At 33.5% G+C, this 18,880-nt stretch overlaps 2 protein-coding genes across 2 annotated transcripts; both read right to left on the bottom strand.

Moving 5' to 3' along the window:
* Positions 1-252: 252 nt before the first annotated feature.
* LOC106119206 (protein I'm not dead yet) lies at positions 253-7,953 on the bottom strand. Its single transcript, XM_013314125.1, has 16 exons — positions 7,870-7,953; positions 7,746-7,760; positions 7,253-7,385; positions 6,658-6,810; positions 6,458-6,582; positions 5,798-5,909; positions 5,432-5,510; positions 4,797-4,857; positions 4,273-4,398; positions 3,685-3,787; positions 3,085-3,200; positions 2,762-2,853; positions 2,552-2,644; positions 1,808-2,004; positions 1,305-1,460; positions 253-1,116 (listed from the first exon to the last, which is right to left on the bottom strand). The coding sequence occupies exons 1-16, from the start codon at positions 7,875-7,877 to the stop codon at positions 967-969; spliced, it is 1,719 nt and encodes a 572-aa protein (XP_013169579.1). The 5' UTR covers positions 7,878-7,953; the 3' UTR covers positions 253-966.
* Positions 7,954-8,133: 180 nt separating this feature from the next.
* stg1 (stargazin-like protein) lies at positions 8,134-11,706 on the bottom strand. Its single transcript, XM_013313611.1, has 5 exons — positions 11,599-11,706; positions 10,750-10,988; positions 9,727-9,819; positions 9,224-9,364; positions 8,134-9,110 (listed from the first exon to the last, which is right to left on the bottom strand). Exons 1-5 carry the CDS (start codon positions 11,700-11,702, stop codon positions 8,329-8,331), a joined length of 1,359 nt encoding a protein of 452 aa, XP_013169065.1. The 5' UTR covers positions 11,703-11,706; the 3' UTR covers positions 8,134-8,328.
* Positions 11,707-18,880: the final 7,174 nt, after the last annotated feature.

Here is an 18,880-nt window from a genome sequence, read left to right as displayed (position 1 = left end):
ATTTGCGTTACTATAAAAAAAAAATTAAGTTTGCCTATTCTAAATTGGTCGAAATCAAAAAGATTTTAAAATGTTTTTTTTTTCTGGCAACGAATTTCACCACTAGTGTCCATGAATAGATTGTTTAATTATAATGGTACGAAATAAATAAAAGCATGCGCTCGCCAAAAACTCCTACCAACTTCGCAATCAAACAAAGCTAATATATTGAAGGCTACGGAAAGAAATGAAAACAAAACGTAACCTCTTAAATAACTTTTATTTTAAATATATTAGAAATTAGTGAAACAAATCTTAATATAATTAATTCTAAATAAAACTAGAAACAAATATCAATAACTCCACGAACTTATACATAAACGTATTAACGAATATTTTATTTTATAACAAATTAGACGACTATTTTGTTTCATGCAGACGCGCTTAATACCTCTTAAATCCCCTTATTATCATAAGTAACATATAATAATAAAAATATTTTTCGTAATCAAATTAATACAATTCTCAAGTGCATATTATTTTTAATCCTATCATCTTATCATTGGTTTCTGAGACCATGGTCTCTGTTTAATCGTATGTCTGTTATATCAAAGCTAAGAGGTATATTGGTCTCAGAAACCAACGATTAGTAAAAAAATATACGAGTATATAGCGCGACATTTGCGATTACTAGATAAACGATACATATTTACCTTATACAACGTATATATGCTTTAGGGTAGTCTTTATATACTAGGGCTAAAATATTTTTATAGTTATTAACTGTAATACATTAAAAACTCATTGTTTAAAATTCATGCCTCGCAAATAACCCAAGCAACACTGGCTAACTTCGTACCCCGCAGTTTTCTCTTACAAAAAGTAGGGAAGTCCTTCACAAATTGAATTAAATAACCAAAATAACTATAATACAATACTAAACTCCGAACGCATAACAAATTTGCAGCTTGACCTTCCTTTTATTGTTTACAAAAGTTGTGTGGTGTTGTTGCCGGTTGGGCTCGGTACGGGCGAAATTCCCTCACCATTAGGATCCCAGACTATAGGCGCCCAATAGCATAAAGACAACCAAATGATAATACCACAAATAATCACGCTAGGGAAGGAGTATTTTGCCTGTAAAAAATGATAAATCAATTATCCAAATATTAAACTTTAATTTCTTATTGATATCGCGTTGACTTATTATTGTTTCTTAAAAAATAATAAGTTTCCCGCGAGATTATGCAAAACAATAACATCGTTCTTTTTGCAGTCGGTTTAAAAGATGGTTAATAAGTCAGTATGCTTAAAATTTTACGTACCATTATACCCCTAGGAACTTTTCCAGTAGTATTGCAAAAATATGCAGGTGTATTTAAAAATGGAAACATAAAGGTCATTGAACTGGCTACTCCCACGCCGAGGGCACCGATGTAAACTCTCTTTGGCCATGGTACCGGCGCGTCTGGTTCGACAGCCTATGTTAAAAATAACAATATTTAATATAAAAATTAAAAACAGCGATAAAAAAATTAACAGTGATAGAAACGTCCAATCGCTTTGTGCACCACTATCACTCAGAAGATGAACAAGATTAAAAATTTTATAAAAAATACTAGTCGCCTGCGACTCCGTCTGCGCGAAATTAAAAAAAAAATATAATTAGTAGCCTAAGTATTCCTCCAGACTATGTCCTACACCAATGCCAAATTTCAGCGAGATCCAAGCAGCCGTTCTGGAGGTACCTTCAAACATCCATCCATCCATCCAAACATGCGAATTTATAATATTAGTAAGAAGTAAGATTAAAAAAACTTTTAATTACCATGTTGATAACGAAGGGTAAAAACAAACAACAGGAAGCGACCCCAGGCATTATATTTGCTAAGAATATTGCGATGAACACAACAAGAAGAAGTGACAAACACCAGACATAGTCTGTTAATAATTTTCCAGAACCCGCCGATATCGCAGAGCATAAATCGGTATTTCGTACTGCTATATTCAGTGAAACGCCCGCACCTATAATAATGGGAAATTACATGATTATTACTTACTAACTGTCCTCACGACTTCGTCCGCATAGTGTTTTAATTATTATAGGCAACTTACAAAACATTCACATACACCTCCACATATTCTAAAATAAAACCTTCATCCTCTATTGTTATTTTGTACCCTTGAGGGTAAATATTTACCAACAGTGAAATCATATTTATTGTTATAAAATTAAGACTAAAAAGTTTCAAGCTTCTATCAATAACATGACGACACTTCTATACAAATTTCTAACCTCCTTTTCAACTCCTTACAATACCTTTTTTGCGTTAAAAAAATCTAGACTATCTGTGTATCAAATTTCGTTCAAATCGGTTCAGTTTCACTTTTCAACCATCAAGAGCTATTCTCTTATTTTCCTATGTTATACATTGTCATCAATACAATCATCAGTCTTTGTCTGCCCACTGTTCACACAAGCCTTCCTCAATTCTTTCCACGGCATACGGGGAGCACCGCATCCAATAATATTTAATACAGTTTATAGGGAATGAAACAAAAAAAATATTACCAAGCACAAAGAAGTATCCGTAGTTTGTGTGCTTGTTAACAAAACGCCAAAAAATTATTGCAGATTCCGGTTTCATTGTCAATTGACTTTTTCCTGAAACAGACGAACTATAGTTTTGAATTTCGCGATAGGTATACACGGATTAGTGTAGTAAGCTAACTTATTTTTATTCTCCCTGCGCAAGTGGGTAGTTGTAAATCCTGTACTTACTTTTTGCAGTTAGAAATCTCATAAATCCCAATGTCCTCGGTAGTAAATGTAGTATGAAAATATATATCGCGGCAACTGTAGCATCTTTGATGCTGCGAAATAAAATTTATATTAGAGATATCATAATTTACGACACCTTTTATATCACAACACATCAGCGACCCGCTTTGTCAAACAATTATCATTAGAGATTTGTAGACATTTTATATGTAAACATTTATTCATAAGACATAAGTCGTTAAAATAAATTGGATAAAAAAAATACTGCAACGAGTTTGAAAAAAGTCTAGTTTGTAAATTCAATAAAATATTAAAAAACCAACCCAGGTATTAATGGTGATACTGCTTCTCTTCGAAATGTTGCCCAGCCCATATTCAACCAAACACACCAGCGGAAAATAAAAGTAAGCATTGCTAATGTTGCAAATATTAGAGTTAGCTATAAAAATAGAAAACATATTAAAATTGTTTTGCTATCAATTTAAACAAGTAAACACGACAATAATCTAATTAAATAGAGATCGGAAAATCAAGACGCTACATTGACCCTTCTCACATTATTAGGTTTAGGTAGAAATTATAAAGGCACCTTTCGGTGGTAATTCTGTATCTGGACACACTAACACGATGCACGGTGTAAACAGTTTTTCATGCCCAGCTACAAACCCTAGTCGAGTCAGTCTTGCAGCGAATGGTTATTGTTAAATTGAAATGCACTATAAAAATCGCTCTACCGAAACTGTTTGCAGAATAACGCAATATGAAAACACGCTCTACTAGTGAATTAAAGTAAATTATAATGTAAAATTAAGAATGAAAAAGGTTCGTCACTTTCTAAAATATCATTAATTGCAGTTTTAACTTTAAAAAGCATAAACATACTGTACAAATAGTACTAATCAAAGAAATGTGAAAAAAGTTACCTTTTCATGCGTGCCCATTTTCTCCGGCAAAACTTTCTTTTGTTCGAGTAATAATTTCTTAACTTCTGCCATATCACTGTCACTGAAAGGTGCACGAGTAGTCCTGGTGAAGAAAAAATTAAACACATCAAAATGTAGTTGAATCATAAATTTTTTAATTTCATATTTCAGGCGCTTTGACAAGGCAACGTAAATTGTCCAAAGTAATATTTTATGGTTGAGACGTGAGCATCGCGTTGCGCGCACTCCGTACACACAATGCGGAATCGTCAACGCGAGTTGTCTATTCGGTTAGTGCAGGCCGGGTTTAACGATGCCTTATATACGGTGAGCCTTAATGTTCAAGCCGTCCATTGGAATAGTAATTCTAATTATTTCACTCTCTCAATATATTCTTATAATAAATTTAAGGGTGTTTGTGGATGGACAGAAGTGTAAGACCTAAGTGCACTTTAAAAATTGGTTTATTTTATTGTTTAGTATACTTTTTGGTAATATAGAATGTCTCGAATGCTGAAATGCTTATCAATATATCATGTATGAGGTTATTAACCAAATTATGTTAATATAAAATTAAAACAAATTTACCTTAAGATAAGCGCCATGTGATAAAATACGTTACATAAGAACATGACCAAAGCAGTGGGAATGGCGTAGCAACAATACTGCAAATAGTTGAAAATGTCAGGGTACTCCATCCCCTTGGGCCCACTCCTGCAGGTTAATGCAAACAATTATTAAGGTTATTTTTTTAAATATTAGCAGATTTTTTTGTAAATTTACTATAATAATATTACAGACAATAGTCGAATGGCGGGATTCGAACCCCCGACCTCGTGATCGGAAATCTGTACCCTTAACCATTAGGCTATAGACGCTTCAATTGTAATATGTGTTTCAATTTAACAAATATTTGAGTTAAATTCAATTCATTAGGTCTTTAATTTAGGTCATGGAGTTTAATTCAGATTATATTAATGTAGTGAATATGTAACAAAAAAAAACCTAAAAAAATCATTGTTTTCTCCGGTTTTTAATTACCTTATAATTTGAGAGACCGCATCTGACTGATAGTAAAATTATAAACAAATTTATAAGAATTAAATACTCACACAAACCAGATGCCTCGGAAAAACAATGTAGCATACGACGCATGTATAATACAAATGCTACCTTTAAAAAAAACATCAGACGATCAGAATGCAAATCCGAAAGCTTGCTTTTTTAAGTTTTGTTCTATTATTAAAAGATTGAAAGATACGGGACTCTTACTACGGTTGGGACAACGCTGTTATAACAGTGGTAGAGCCCGCTTTAACATCTTCGCACGAATCGGCCCGGCTCGCCCGGTGAAATACCACGACCATACATACAGAAGATAGGCGTGAAGTGGAAGTAATTCCGCGTTTCGTCTGATGAGGGTGCGTCCCGGAGGGCTAATTTAGTCCATTTACCCTTCCCATCCTTTTTCTTATAAGGAAAGGATGGAAAGTGGAAGTGGACTTTCCATGTGAGAGGATGCATGGAAAGGGAAAATATTTTCTTTCTATGCATCCTGTCCTCCGTCGATTAAAGGTAGGCAACGCGTATGCAATTGCGTATGTCTATGAGCAACGGTCACTTCGCTACTTCAGCGATTTCAGGTGGCCACTCGCTCGTTTGCCACCTTATGACATATTACAAAAAGTCTAAGTGTAGAAAGAATCACTTTACTTTCGAAGTTAACAATTTGGAGGTCTCAACTCACCAATGGAAGAGGCTGTTTGAATCGCGTTGTTCATAATATGTTTAAGTTTTTTAAAATCCGTAGTGCTTCTTGATTTTCCCTAAAAATACAATTGGTATGTTAATGAGCCAGGAAATGTATCAGAAAAATCAAAACTAATTTTAATGTTTATATCTAAATTTTTGCACCAGATTTCTAAAATGAAATGAAAAGTAATGAATGTTACATAAAAATACTACAAATTAACCTTCGAAATATTCCCAATTGCATACGAAGTAAAGTGGCATAGCATTAAAAAGAACTAAAAATGCTCGTGTCCTAAAATCTCCTTGTCCTCTAGTGTATGGTAGCTTATAAACAATTATATAAGTTTTATAAAAAACCAACCTGTAGACTTGTCAGCACCACTGTCATGATATCTATTATATTAGATGTCACTATAAATTTATTACAAATTGCAGACAATAAAAATGAAGCCATACTAGCTTTGTAGACAAGTCTGTAATATTATTTGGTTAACAAAATTATTTGTTAGAATTAAAGCAACTGTTACTCCTTAAAAATATCAGCGATTATAAAATTGCATTTAGTTCGCTTTTAAGCGTTTGTGATAATAAATAAGGTTGACTGGAAATCTATTATTTTGCGACAGCTGATTACCAACGTTGGTCAAATAACAAATAACGTGAGTCACTTATTGTTTGCCTGCAGTGAGGGTGTAATTGGACGACAACTCTACGCTGGTGCGGCAACATCGTGCCAAGGATGTCGCTTTATTTTGTACATGAATGCAGGGAATTAAATACCATTCCCTGCCCTATGAAGATTCGTCACAGTATGCTCTACATCTCTATCACCCGTCTTATCTGAATTCACTCTCTTCTTAAGCATGTCCTCTTTCATACAATCATTCCACGATTTCTTCGACCTTCTCTACATTTCTATATAAACAATATCAATGAATGTGTCGATACAGTTACAAGTCCTTCTTGTGGAAAATTGGCAATGCTTTTAAAGCGTTTTAATACTTTAAATGAGGCAACATACCTTAGTGCTGAGAATTGACTTGTGTTACCGGCACAAAGGAACCATATAGCAATTCGGCGATCCACACCGGAGTTGTTTAAAAGTAAATGCATCATACTGCCTATTATAAATAACGCTGTGATATCCTGAAACATTTCAATATTCACCAAAAAAGGTTGATAAATAATTCAAATAAAATAAAATAAATTATGTAAACTTACATTAAAATAACATTGAACAACAACAGAACTAGACACCACACCACACATTGGAAGAACGAACAGCGGAATAAGTCCACACGCTTGAATACTCGACGGTTGCCAAAAGAACATCCATAGCATGCAGACCCACATCAGTATCACTGTTTTGTCGTGCTACAACACATACAACAAATGCATTCACTTATACGTTCCTTAAAATAACTGTTAATTTATTTTAATAGTACAGCACTAAAATAGCAAAGTGACCACGGCCTATAGCATATATGTATACCAGATACCTTGCCTACATATCTATAAAGAAAAGAGGAAGAGATGAATATTCAAAGAATATTACCCCTTCCCATAAATCCACTTTTTCCGATGCTTTGGTTATATTAATATGAGGTGTTGCTAATTATATACTTATATAAGATAATTCACTGTGGGTTTCTGAGACCATAATCTCAAAGATAAAAACAGATTCGACGATATGTTTTATACAGGAATTTAGTTCTCTAAAGCCCACACTTAGTGATTTAAAGATAATAGAGGTATTGCAAATTGTTTTGCATTGCAAATTTCAATTTTTAAGTAAATAAAGATAATTTCTATTTACCTTTCCCAGTTCAAAAAACCATGGTAAAATAAGAACTGGCGGAAAGAATCCAACGATGCCTCGAAAATTATTATAAGCAACATTTTTTGCTCGATCCGCGTTATCGACTATTGGCGTTTGGGCCGTCGATCTCCTGAAATAGCGATATTGAATTAAATCCTTATTAAATGTAATTTTTTTTTCGTTATTCTAAATCGGTTCCTTATTCTTGAGGATCGTGGTTGGCAAAGACAGGGTTTGATCTCTAACGATATGCCTTCACTGATTTCAGTCCAGCACAGCTCTCACGGTGTACAATTTTGTGGTGTCCGTCTTGGTGAGCAGCTACATGCTCTTCTTCTTTTAGTTTTTTCAACACCAATTAGTTTTGTCTCCTCTTCTTGTTTAGAGTGGCCGAAGTATGAGAGAATGCATTTTGTGCATAGTGGATTGTTGTTAGTGACTACAGTCAGCAAATTATATTGCATCGTATTATTAACATGAATATACCAACCTCCAAGAGAGAAAACTGAAATTATAAAATGTCAAAATTAGTTAAATAAATTTTATATTTTGATTTTAAGTGTATTTTTTTATTTTATTGATTTATAATTTCGATAGGAAATTTGTTTACTTACCCACCCATTGCGAAACTCTTATCTTAATTATAAATTCAATGACATTTAAGCGTCAAATTGAATTAATATTTTAATCTTTAAAAATATGAGACCTCTTTAAAATTGGAACGACTTAATTTTAAATTGTAAAATATTACACCTTCATGAAGGTAAAGATTGTAAAATTGTAATTTACATTTGCACTTTTCCAAAACAATTAAAAGTAAAACGTACTTCTTTTTAATTAATTCATTTTAGTAAAACAACATTTACATAAATGGCAGTGTTTATTTAAGGAATTTAACAATTAAAAATGTTATAACGTAGTTCACTTTTGTTTGTCCATAAATTCGGAAATCACTTTACAGTCCACTCCTATCTATACATATTATCTAGCGCTGTAGACAATTGTACCACCGGTGGTACAGTCGCGGTATCACTTAACGATATGCTTCCAATGTTATGACACCACATTCAAAATCAAACAGGTGTCGTTCGGCGATAGGGGTCAGTGCCGACAGCACGGTCGTGTCGCGGCGGCTTGTCCCCTGCGTTCGCTCGGGCACCCGCACCGAACGTCACCAATTCCTCTTCCCTCGAAGGCGGCGGCTCCACAGCTGAAGTATCTAGAAATCTGCCGCTAGCTATTGATGCTTGCGATTGAAATATCGATGCACTTCTCAAACCGCTCAAAGTGTTAGCACTTTGAGGTACTTCTTTAAATTCTTCAAAATAATTGTCACAAGCCGTTGGCCTCGGTGCGGCCGGAAAGCCATATAAAGTAGACGATGACAAATCTTTTAGTGATGCTGAGCTTAAATTGATTCTTCTATTTTTATGTATGGAACAGTGTGGCATTTCGTCACCGTCGAAAACGAAACGTCTTCGTTCGTGAGGGGTCGCTGCAGACGATCCCGTCGGCGGGTACGTGTCCCTCTTCAGCATACGTCGTTCGAGTAATGATGAATCTCTTTCCCTGAAATCTGAGAAGGCGTATTCACGATCCCAAGCTCGGCAATCTGCTTTCGCTTTCTCACACAGCTCTGTTATCCAATCTTTTTGATACCATTGCAAGAAAAGAAATATTGCCGAAGTGCCCGCTAGCTCGGCTGCCACGAAACCACTCAAATATAATCCAAAAGAATAACCGTAGCTGTAGGACATTCTCGGCGTATCGAATACTGTCATGTACCGTAGCTTGTAGCCCACTTGTGATTTGAATACAGATATGTACATTACGATGCCAGTCAGCATAATTAAACCTGAAAAAATAAGAAAATGTTGGTTAGAAGTCGCGTTTTGTCATCAGAACACAAAACTTGATGTCTCGAAAATGTATTATTAATTAAAAGTTGAATAGGAAGTGTCCACTTACCGGACACTATGAACAAAACACCCGCTATAAATGTGCATAATCTTCGTCCCTTGACGCAGTGTCCTAAGACACAGCAAAGAGCTCCCACAGCTTGCGCGAACACAGCCAGGAGCAGTGGAGCAGCGGAGCGCGTTACCACGTCTGGAAATTTATACCATAGCTCTTTAATTAACTAACTAATAAGAAAATGGTACTCTAGTAACGATAACAGTAGCGCAGAATTATTACATCAAGTAACATGATGATCTGCTTCAAAATTTTATAATTGGCTTATACTTGTCTGTATAATATTTTCCTAAAGATGTGTGATTGTGTGATGATTGAATAACCCCTTATTATTGTTTTTATCCAACGGTACTAATGATAGAAAATATGATTATATCATAAAATTTTTGACCAAATATTTTTTTACTCTCATTTACATTGTCTCTTTAAACTATTATTTATTATAATATTATTATATTTTTTACAGTTGATAAATAAAAGAAAAAATGTAAACTTACATGGTATCGCATTAGTAGAATCACTAGGATCCGGAGCGTATTGAGACAAAGGAAAGTATGGTATGTCCAGACATTCATACACCGTGCTGCCCGCTGAAATTGAAAAATCATACTTATATTATAAATAAGAAAATTTGGATGAATGGATGTTTGTTATTATGTGTCTCTAAAACGGATTTTAATGTAATTAAGCACAGATAGAGAAATACATACATAGTCTGAAACATAATTAAGGAGATTGAATGATTTAAGGATGGTCAGTTTGAGAAAGACCTAAAAATTATTGGTGCATTGTCTGCAAAAAAAGAAAGGAGGGGAGTGAATTAAAATATGACGGCTGAAAGAGATGTTTGGAAGAGCTAATATAAGCTAAAAAAATTAATACAAAAAACCGAACAAATTATCATGATAAGTTATAACGTTTAACGTAATAAATAGAATGCACCAATGTACTGACAATGAGTGCGGCTACAGACTTTGTAAAGTAGAAAGTGGGCCGACGTGGACGGTGCGACTTTGCGACTGTGTGCAGCACAATGCATTTCCTGTCTCGAATGACGGAAACGGCAACGCATTGTAGGACTGCGTCACACTAGGAACTTATTCCTTTATTGTATCACCACCATATATGTATTTAACTTTTTAAACGTATAAAATACAATTGCTACTCTGTTCTATTTACTAACCGTTGTAAAATTTAAACCAATTAGGAATAAAACGCAACAGATAAATTTACAGATTAGTTTGTGGTATATTTACAACTTAGACTATGTAACTATTAATATGTTAATACGTAAAAATACTTGTATGCGTATAGTATAGTAGGAGCCAAATCGTAATTTCGCACTAGATGATAGGCATAACATAATTTTACTTAGCGGCGAGACAAAAAAGATGCAGAGCCGGGCCTCTTGCGCACGCTTTTCTCCAACCGTAGTGTGCCCGGACTCATGTCTCAACTCAACTAAAACTTCTAGTTAACGAACGCCTATAAAATTTGAAACTTATTATATCAGTACTTACGTTCAGTATGACATATTCTCCAAAGTCCTGATACGGTATGTTTCGCTACAAGCGCGTGTTTCCCAGTACCATTGTATAGAGGATTGAGCATATTTTCTTGGGTGTGTAGCCAGTTGTTTGTTGACACTGCCACTAACACGGCGACCACCGCGGTGCCCGCTGACAACGGTGTAAGAAGCCACAAACACGCCACTGATGAATCAATCTTAGCGACTAACGTGGGAGAGGGCGGCGTTGGCCTGAAATATTGGAATGATAAAAATTACAAAGGTAATCTTCAAATAATTTAAAGTTATATTGTGTGTAGAAATGTTTAATAGACTCTTTCTCAATAATCGAATTATTATTTGAAAAAGATTTATAACAATTATTAAGATGTTTCCTCCAGAATTTTCTAGCGTTTGTTGTCAATTAGATTTTTTCCAAGCCAGCGATCTTCAAACGTATCTCCAACGATGCGATTTGGGAACGTAATCACAATAATGTACTACGCCTTTGAGGTATATTTTTCTCCAAATCTATTTCAAAGTTAGTTATTACTTTACTAAAAGTCTATTCATTTCGTAGAATTATTTAATAATTTATTTTTATTAAAATTGCTAAATGTAAAAATATATTAATTTTCATTATATTTAAATTGAATTAATAAGTAACATTTATAATGACCCACTCAAAGTAGTTAAGTGTCTTTAGGTAAGATTTAATAATTGAAATGTACATTATGGGTTGCACTTAGTGATTGATTAACAATTCTTAATTCGGCAATAATATGAGTACCTAAGCGTGGGTGTTAAGGTTTACTTTGCTATAACATTTTTTAATAATTTTTCATAAGAAAGTGTTAACTACCTGGGCGGGCGGCGGCTGGCTATGGCTCCGCTGAGCGTAGGCGCAGGGGCTCGGGCGCCGCGCGGCAGCGACGCGTGCACGCACTGCGCGCCGCCGCCCCACATGCCTTGCTGCTGCTTTACTAGAAACATACAATTTGAATACTAAATTACACATATATGTAGGCACTGAAGATAATTGATAACAGCTAACATTGTTTTAAATTATCCTAGACTAGATAGCAGTGTTGTGAAGCCAATACGTATTTACAATGACAAACGCATTGAATTCTTGGCACACGATGCATCTGCAAGTTTATAAAGTTAGTTCGGAACGTGAGCTGCATGAGAATCTAACGATTCTACATTATTCCTATCCATTTGTACAGTTTTATTGGTTTATTTATTAAACATTATTAACAAAAACAGTTACAATATGACATATGACATTTACTATATTACCAATTTACATAAGTAAACCTACATGTTAAGGATTACAAAGGATTACTAATTATACTACACATTATGTTTAATTTGTGCCGAAACATCCTGTATAAGAAAATATTGTTGTCTCTAGTTTTGTAAAGAGAATGATACGGATGGCAATTTTAAATTATATCGCCCATGGAAACTCAATGTTATGCACATTAAGTTCTATCTTCTTCTGTCATGTTTGTAACTCGCAGAACTATTGAGCCACGTTTAAAGCCCTAAGGTATTAGTGTAGTGAAGCACAGAAATTAGAATGTTCCATCCAATTTATGTAGACAAGACAAACTGCGAATGGTATTCCCTTGGGATCGAGTGACCGGAGAAAGTCTGCGAATTTATGACCACTCTGCGATTTGCTCTATGTTCTTGTTAAATCTATTGTACAGAAAACTAAACAAACGCTTTTGATTTTATGATATAAAATAATAATTGGGTAAACCTATAAAATTATTGTTAGTAATTATTTTGTTACTAATTATTATCAAATAGACCTTGCTCAAAGTTTTTGAGACATAAAAACAAGAAGAAAAGGTTAACATGATCCTTGATGTTTCCGGTGCTCGTTTAAACCTTTCTTTATAAAAAATATATAGAAAAACGTAAATTATCGAATTTTATTCATCGCTATCTACTCGTACTAACAAACTAAACTCGAATGAAAGCCACAGGTAAGTTGCAAACTTCAAGTGGTCTAACTTACTTTACATTTATATTATCATCAAAAGGAACAGATTATTAAAACGAGAAATTCTAATTCAAAATTAAAATCTGAAATTAAATTTAAAGGAATAAAATGCAATTAGGAAATAACTGCCTTGTTCGCGCTTCGTGTATTTAAGTGTATTCGCGTAGAAGGGTTCAAAACGAACCGGCACCATTAAGGAGCTTTATTGGATTTAACTTTTTCTTAAGTAAGTAAAATAAATTTTCCCTTAAAAACTGATCAGCTTCGTTGAAAATATAAAAATGTAACGTGAGTCTGTATATAGTAATCATAAAGTTGTCTTGTTAAGTTCTCATCAATGTTGTTACCTAAAAAAATAATGAAAAGGCACAAATTTTTTGAGTTTTTTTTTCAAACTGAATTTGTAAAGTTATCTGTAATTAAATTTTACGTTAGATATTTTTCACGTCTTAACGAAGTTTCCCTCCGGGAAACAGTCGTTCCCAAAATCTATCATTGGAGCACACGCAAATTGAACTATTCATTTATTCACGATATAACATTTTAATCATTAAAATCCTTCTGAATCCGTTTGTATAATAAATAAAATCGAATAATGGTTTGATTTTTATGGATCACTAGCTGTAGCCCGCTACTCCCTCCGCGCGAATTAAAAAAAAGAAACGTTATAAGTAGCCTATGTATTCTTCCAGATTATGCTCTAATAAGTATGCCAAATTCCATTGAGATCCTTTCAGCCATTCCGGAGATACCTTCAAAAAAACATCCATCCATCCAAACATTCGAATTTAGAATATTATTATAGTAAGTTAAGATGTTATAATTTTTTATTTCGATGTTGTTAAATCACAAGATAATTAGGTATAATTAAGGAAAAAAAAATGGTAATGTTTGTTTTCTTTTTGCCGTTGGATTTCACTGTTTTAATTTCTGCTCGCTGCTGAAAAAAAACAGTTTCAGAAAAAATAAACCCCGCATACAAAGGTGAAGAAACAAAAATTGTTTCAATTTAACAGAAACGCTTTGAACGTATTTAGTTTTAATATTATCTCATTTCTGCGTAATAAAGCAATTTTTGTTAGAAAGATGGTCTGAAACATTGTAAGCTTCTTATTAAAAATATTTACACAGAAAGCGATGTCCTTCAAAAGAAAACGTAAAGTCATTTCATTGCGGACGCAAACTACAAAAGTTTAAAAACTCATTTTGCCAGCTCTACATAAGCTTCTGTGAAGAAAAATGAAAAAATATTTCAACTTTTAAAAACCACTCTACAAAATATGTAACACAATGAATATAGTCAATAAGAGAAACTAATATAATTCTATAACAATAATATATGCCTCATAGACAAAGCCTTACCGAAATTGTATGGGTTTTGTTCAATTAGTTATAAAAATAAGTTCACTCGATTCTTAATTTACACGTGAGTAAAGCAAGAATCCTACTTTAACCACAATGTCAATTGTAACACCCTCGTCGAGCCTTGTTCAACTGTTTCTTATTTAATTTATAAATCTACTTTTAGTGCGTATTCCATGTTTAAAAAGACATATATGTGAAAATAGACCAATCTCAACAGTACTTTAAATGACAGCAATTGTTTTAGTTTAGAACAAGACAATTCAAAATGTCTACCTATAATAATAAGTTAGAGATACATAAATCCAAATACAAAAATTACTTATAAGATCTTGTGTTAAAATTACTTCTACGTAACATTTTTTTTTCAAATATAATTTAGATACGTTATTCGTGAACATCTCTGAATTAATCAGCATCATAGCAACACTCATTTTGTACTTAAATTCTCTGGGCGCGTCTTCTCGTCTGCTCGTCATTGTTATTGGCGAAGTTTCGGGAGCGAGCTTGATTGATGAGAACGCCGGCTGCGAAGCGTCTTACAGTGGTGACACAAAAATCTCTGTTTCCCGCCTTAATTGCTTGATTAAACTTGATAAGACGTCATGATGATAATCAAAATTATTGCTGTATAACGTTTGATATATTTAGTAACTTATATGAGTGCAAAGGGAATTAGAATACATATCGTAATCAAGGAATCAGGTGTAAAAAAACATCGCAGCGGTCGCTACGTTATTCCGGCGAATTCAGGTGCATAGCTCGTTACCCACCGTATAGTATTAAAATAAGCATAATGCCTTATGTACAACGTAATAAAAATAGTAAAATGCATCACTAAAATGTACGTTCAAATATACACAACGAATAGAACAGAGATCGATGAGCGAAATCGCTTGCTTCTTCGTTTTATTGGGCGCATAAGAAACTTAGTTACCAGCCTTCGCTTTTCCAACTTCGTCTATAGTCTTTTCCTCTCTGGAATTTATACGTTTATTTCTCAATGCACTTGTATAGTTGTATATTTGAAGATTTTTTATCATTCGATACTGTTACTAAATAAAAAGAACATCGAAATGAATGGAGTAGCACTAAATTTATATAAATTAATAATTTGTGATCGTAAATTCTTTCATAACTTTTGCAATATTTCGTCAATTAGTATAAACTTCAAATTAAATTGTCATTTGATTATCTAAAGAACGGAGCAGCATACATGTATTGGATGATGCGCCGGATTTTTGAGTGTTGTAACAAGTTATTCGATGTACCACTACTCCTATCGTTGATGTTTGCCAACGCCATTAATTAATGATATCTAAATTATCTAACTCTTGAAACTTTACTACAATATAAATTATTAAACTTTACATTTTACTCTACAAATCTAATCACATCCACAGTCTCACAAAGAACAATATCGATATTGATATCGACTTTATTGCGAATGTCGGCAAACTGTTTACTTACTGTGGAGAGGTCGGCAAAGTTTCTTTGCGCCCACATAACTTTTCTTGTTCGCTGAGGCAAAAAAAGTCAAGCTCCGCTTTTTGTTTTGCAGATATGTATAATTCGTTTCAATAAAACCTCTCTTGTTTTATGACCATACATAATAACGTACAGTCAATGAATAATATTTGTAACTCTTCGAAGGTTGAATGTCATATAATAAACTGCCACCATAAAATAAAAAGTTTTTGACCCTTTGATTTTAATTACAAAATGGGTCGGATATAAAATTCCTCAACCATAACGAAAGTTAAAAGAAAAAACTTTTCATTGCAGGAAACCCACGGAGTTGTAACGAATAAAAGCAAACAATGTTAAGTAAATCGTTAGAAATGGCGCAAAAAATTCAACAGATGCAGAGAAAAAGAGCAATAAATTAGCATTCATTGTGAATAACGCTTCGGATCAAGCGGTCTGTTTAAGCCAGAATTGCTAAAGCAACATTACCTGCAAAGCAAAGAACAACCACTTTGTTTTGCATTCGTTTCGAAAATTATGCTACATCGCGATTTTATTCACGAAATAGTTATTCTTCAGCTTTGCATTCACAATTGTATATTTACATATTGGTTAGGGTTTTATTTGTGAAAGGTTTTTATATTGCGTATGATTAATGTAGCCGGGGTGCCCGGGATCAGTATTGGTAATCTTTTCAATATTGTAAGTGCTGTTCAACCACATCTGAAAAAGGATATTGCTTTGTATTTATTACGCACAGTGCGAAATTTAACGTTTGACTCTTTCTTTTTGTGAAAATAACTAAAATTAACATAAAATTATACAAACATCGAAAGATAAAAACGCGAAAACCATTTGAAACTCTTGAGAGTATATTATAAATATTTATAGCAAGAATATAATAGTATTTTATGAAAGGTAACATGGCTTGTAACATGAATATTATGTATTGAAGACGCAATAATGCAGACTATGAGGTGTAACATGTCTCGGGGAAGTTGGGGATAAAGGTATATTACCTCTTATATGAAAATTTATTCGTTTAATACTTATTTTACCTTAACATTTTATTAACTGCTTATCAAATATAACTACATAGTTACATCTAGCCATGTAATAAAGTATATTAGAATGGTTTAAATTGCATAAATTAGATTTAAAAGTGTTATATTAAATTTTAATTTTTCTGACAACAAACGTTTTGTGTAATGTCTGTTTGAGCAGGTTCACACAATATAATGTAAAATAAATGAGTTCAAACGATGATTGTAATTTCATTTACAGATACTCGTGTCCCACACTATTTCGTTACCCTAATGGGGTCCGAAGGGTTCATTATATTGTTTCTATATTATTTTTCTTTTTAATATTATAATTAAATATTTTACAGATATTCAGCAGAACCTACAATATGTGACTATTGGAAAAGTTCTATTTACGTCCAATTTCGAAATAATTAATGAAAACATAAACTTTTTAAACTTTATCTCTGGCCTGTGTCTGTCTACTGTTGGAGCCTCTCCCAACGCCTTCCATAGTATATGGCGAATGTTAAATTTAATTTAATCTATACTAATATTAAAAAACGAAAGAGTTTGTTTGTTTAAAAGCGCTAATCTCAAGAACGACTGGTCCGATTTTAAAAAAAAACCTTTTTTGTTGGATAGTCCAGTTATAGAGGAAGACATTAGGTTATATAACATTAAGCTGCGACCAACAATTTTTTTTAATGCCTCGCGGACGGAGTCGCGGGCGACATCTAGTTATTTAAGAAATTGTAAACAATACAATTCTGTACATTTCTCTTCATTTCAATTGTGTTAAGTACACAGAGTCTTAATGTGTAGTTTCAAAGGGCTGTATAAAACAGAAATGATTAAGGGTCCTTTGCCGACGTTACGTGCCATCTCATCTCGACATGAGACTAACGACTATAATCTAGCAAATGAAGAGGTTTTACGTCGCTGTGAACAGATGATGTTTTGTGTTACTCCGAGTATGACGTTTATCAACTGAAGTATAGGAGGATTTGAGCAATTTGTCTATGAATGTTTGATCCTATAAACCGCATCTACATAATGATAACTGACTCACAGATACGTTTAATTTATGATAGAAGACATTAAAGTATTGAAGTCTTAATTTAAATACGCTTTTGGTTAGCTAGGATAAGCTTATTAACTTATGAATTTTCAACAATGTGTAGACTGAGTACATAGGTCCCTCTGCTTACATATTTATGCAACAAAATGCAAACTCTATGCAAATGCGGAGTTACAAATAAATCGGCAAGTCTTATGTCCTCACAGCCGCGGCGGAGACGAAATTATTAAAGTTACATAACATGCAAATGCTGCAGTAACATACCGTCTGCCTCGGGCCACATTTTATTATTACTCCTACATCATTATAAAGGCTAAGGTTGTTCAGTGTTCTCTGTTGTACGAAATAAAATGTAACATTTTTAAGCAATGATATTCATCATTATCAGTAATTGTGTGCCATTTTCTATATCCTTATTGTCAATGTTACTTATATTAAAAAATGGGACAGTTAAGATTGAAGGATGGTTTGTTAGAAGGTATCTCTGGAACGGTTCAACGGATCTTAACGAAATCTGACACAGATGTATTTTTGACAATCGCGAACGACAGCCAGTCCTTTCATAATATAAGAACACGAGACAACTCTTAATATGATTGGCAATAGTGTTACAGTAGTGGCTTTATAAATTATATTTAACTAGCTGTCGCCCGCTACTCCATCCGCGCGGGATTAGAAAAAAAATAATTAGTAGCCCATGTGTTCTTCCAGACTATTTTTACATCTATACCTAGTTTTAGCGGGATCCATACAACGGTTCTGGAAATACCTTGTAACAAACATATGTACATTCATCTAAACATTCGCCTTTTTAATATTAGTAACATTAATAAGAAGTTAGTGCCTGTGATATGTCAATCATAATAAAGCAATTTGCGCCATCAAATTTACATCACTAGAATTACATCCATTTTTATGTTATTTTAGATGGTAGGGTGTTTTACGCCCCGCGGTATAATCCATCAGCGCTGTAGAAACTCTGGCAATAACAATGACAAGCGAACTCTTAAGAAAAATATGAAGTATAAAATGAATGTACGCAAATGAAATAAGCATTAAAATCACGCGATATCAAGGATAAGAATTTACGACTTCTTCAACGTTGTAATTAAATTTTCTTTTAAAGGCATCCTTTTCAATTAAGTAGATTCATGGTAAAAATTCATTGCAAAATGTGTGATAAATCTAAATTTAA

Source organism: Papilio xuthus, unplaced genomic scaffold, assembly GCF_000836235.2.
Source record: "Papilio xuthus unplaced genomic scaffold, Pxut_1.1 DF827542.1, whole genome shotgun sequence".
Lineage (NCBI taxonomy): Eukaryota > Metazoa > Arthropoda > Insecta > Lepidoptera > Papilionidae > Papilio > Papilio xuthus.
Note: the sequence above shows the minus strand (reverse complement) of the source record. Positions and strands in the feature narration are given on the sequence as shown.

Coding starts and splice junctions, on each gene's coding strand:
- LOC106119206 (XM_013314125.1), bottom strand. Junction 2,854..3,084: donor GTATCACCATTAATACCTGG/GTTGGTTTTTTA, acceptor TTTATTTCGCAG/CATCAAAGATGCTACAGTTG. Junction 2,645..2,761: donor GAGATTTCTAACTGCAAAAA/GTAAGTACAGGA, acceptor CGTCTGTTTCAG/GAAAAAGTCAATTGACAATG.
- stg1 (XM_013313611.1), bottom strand. CDS start 11,702: ATGTGGGGCGGCGGCGCGCAGTGCGTGCACGCGTCGCTGCCGCGCGGC. Junction 9,365..9,726: donor TTCTACTAATGCGATACCAT/GTAAGTTTACAT, acceptor ATAAATTTCCAG/ACGTGGTAACGCGCTCCGCT. Junction 9,111..9,223: donor TGTTTTGTTCATAGTGTCCG/GTAAGTGGACAC, acceptor TTATTTTTTCAG/GTTTAATTATGCTGACTGGC.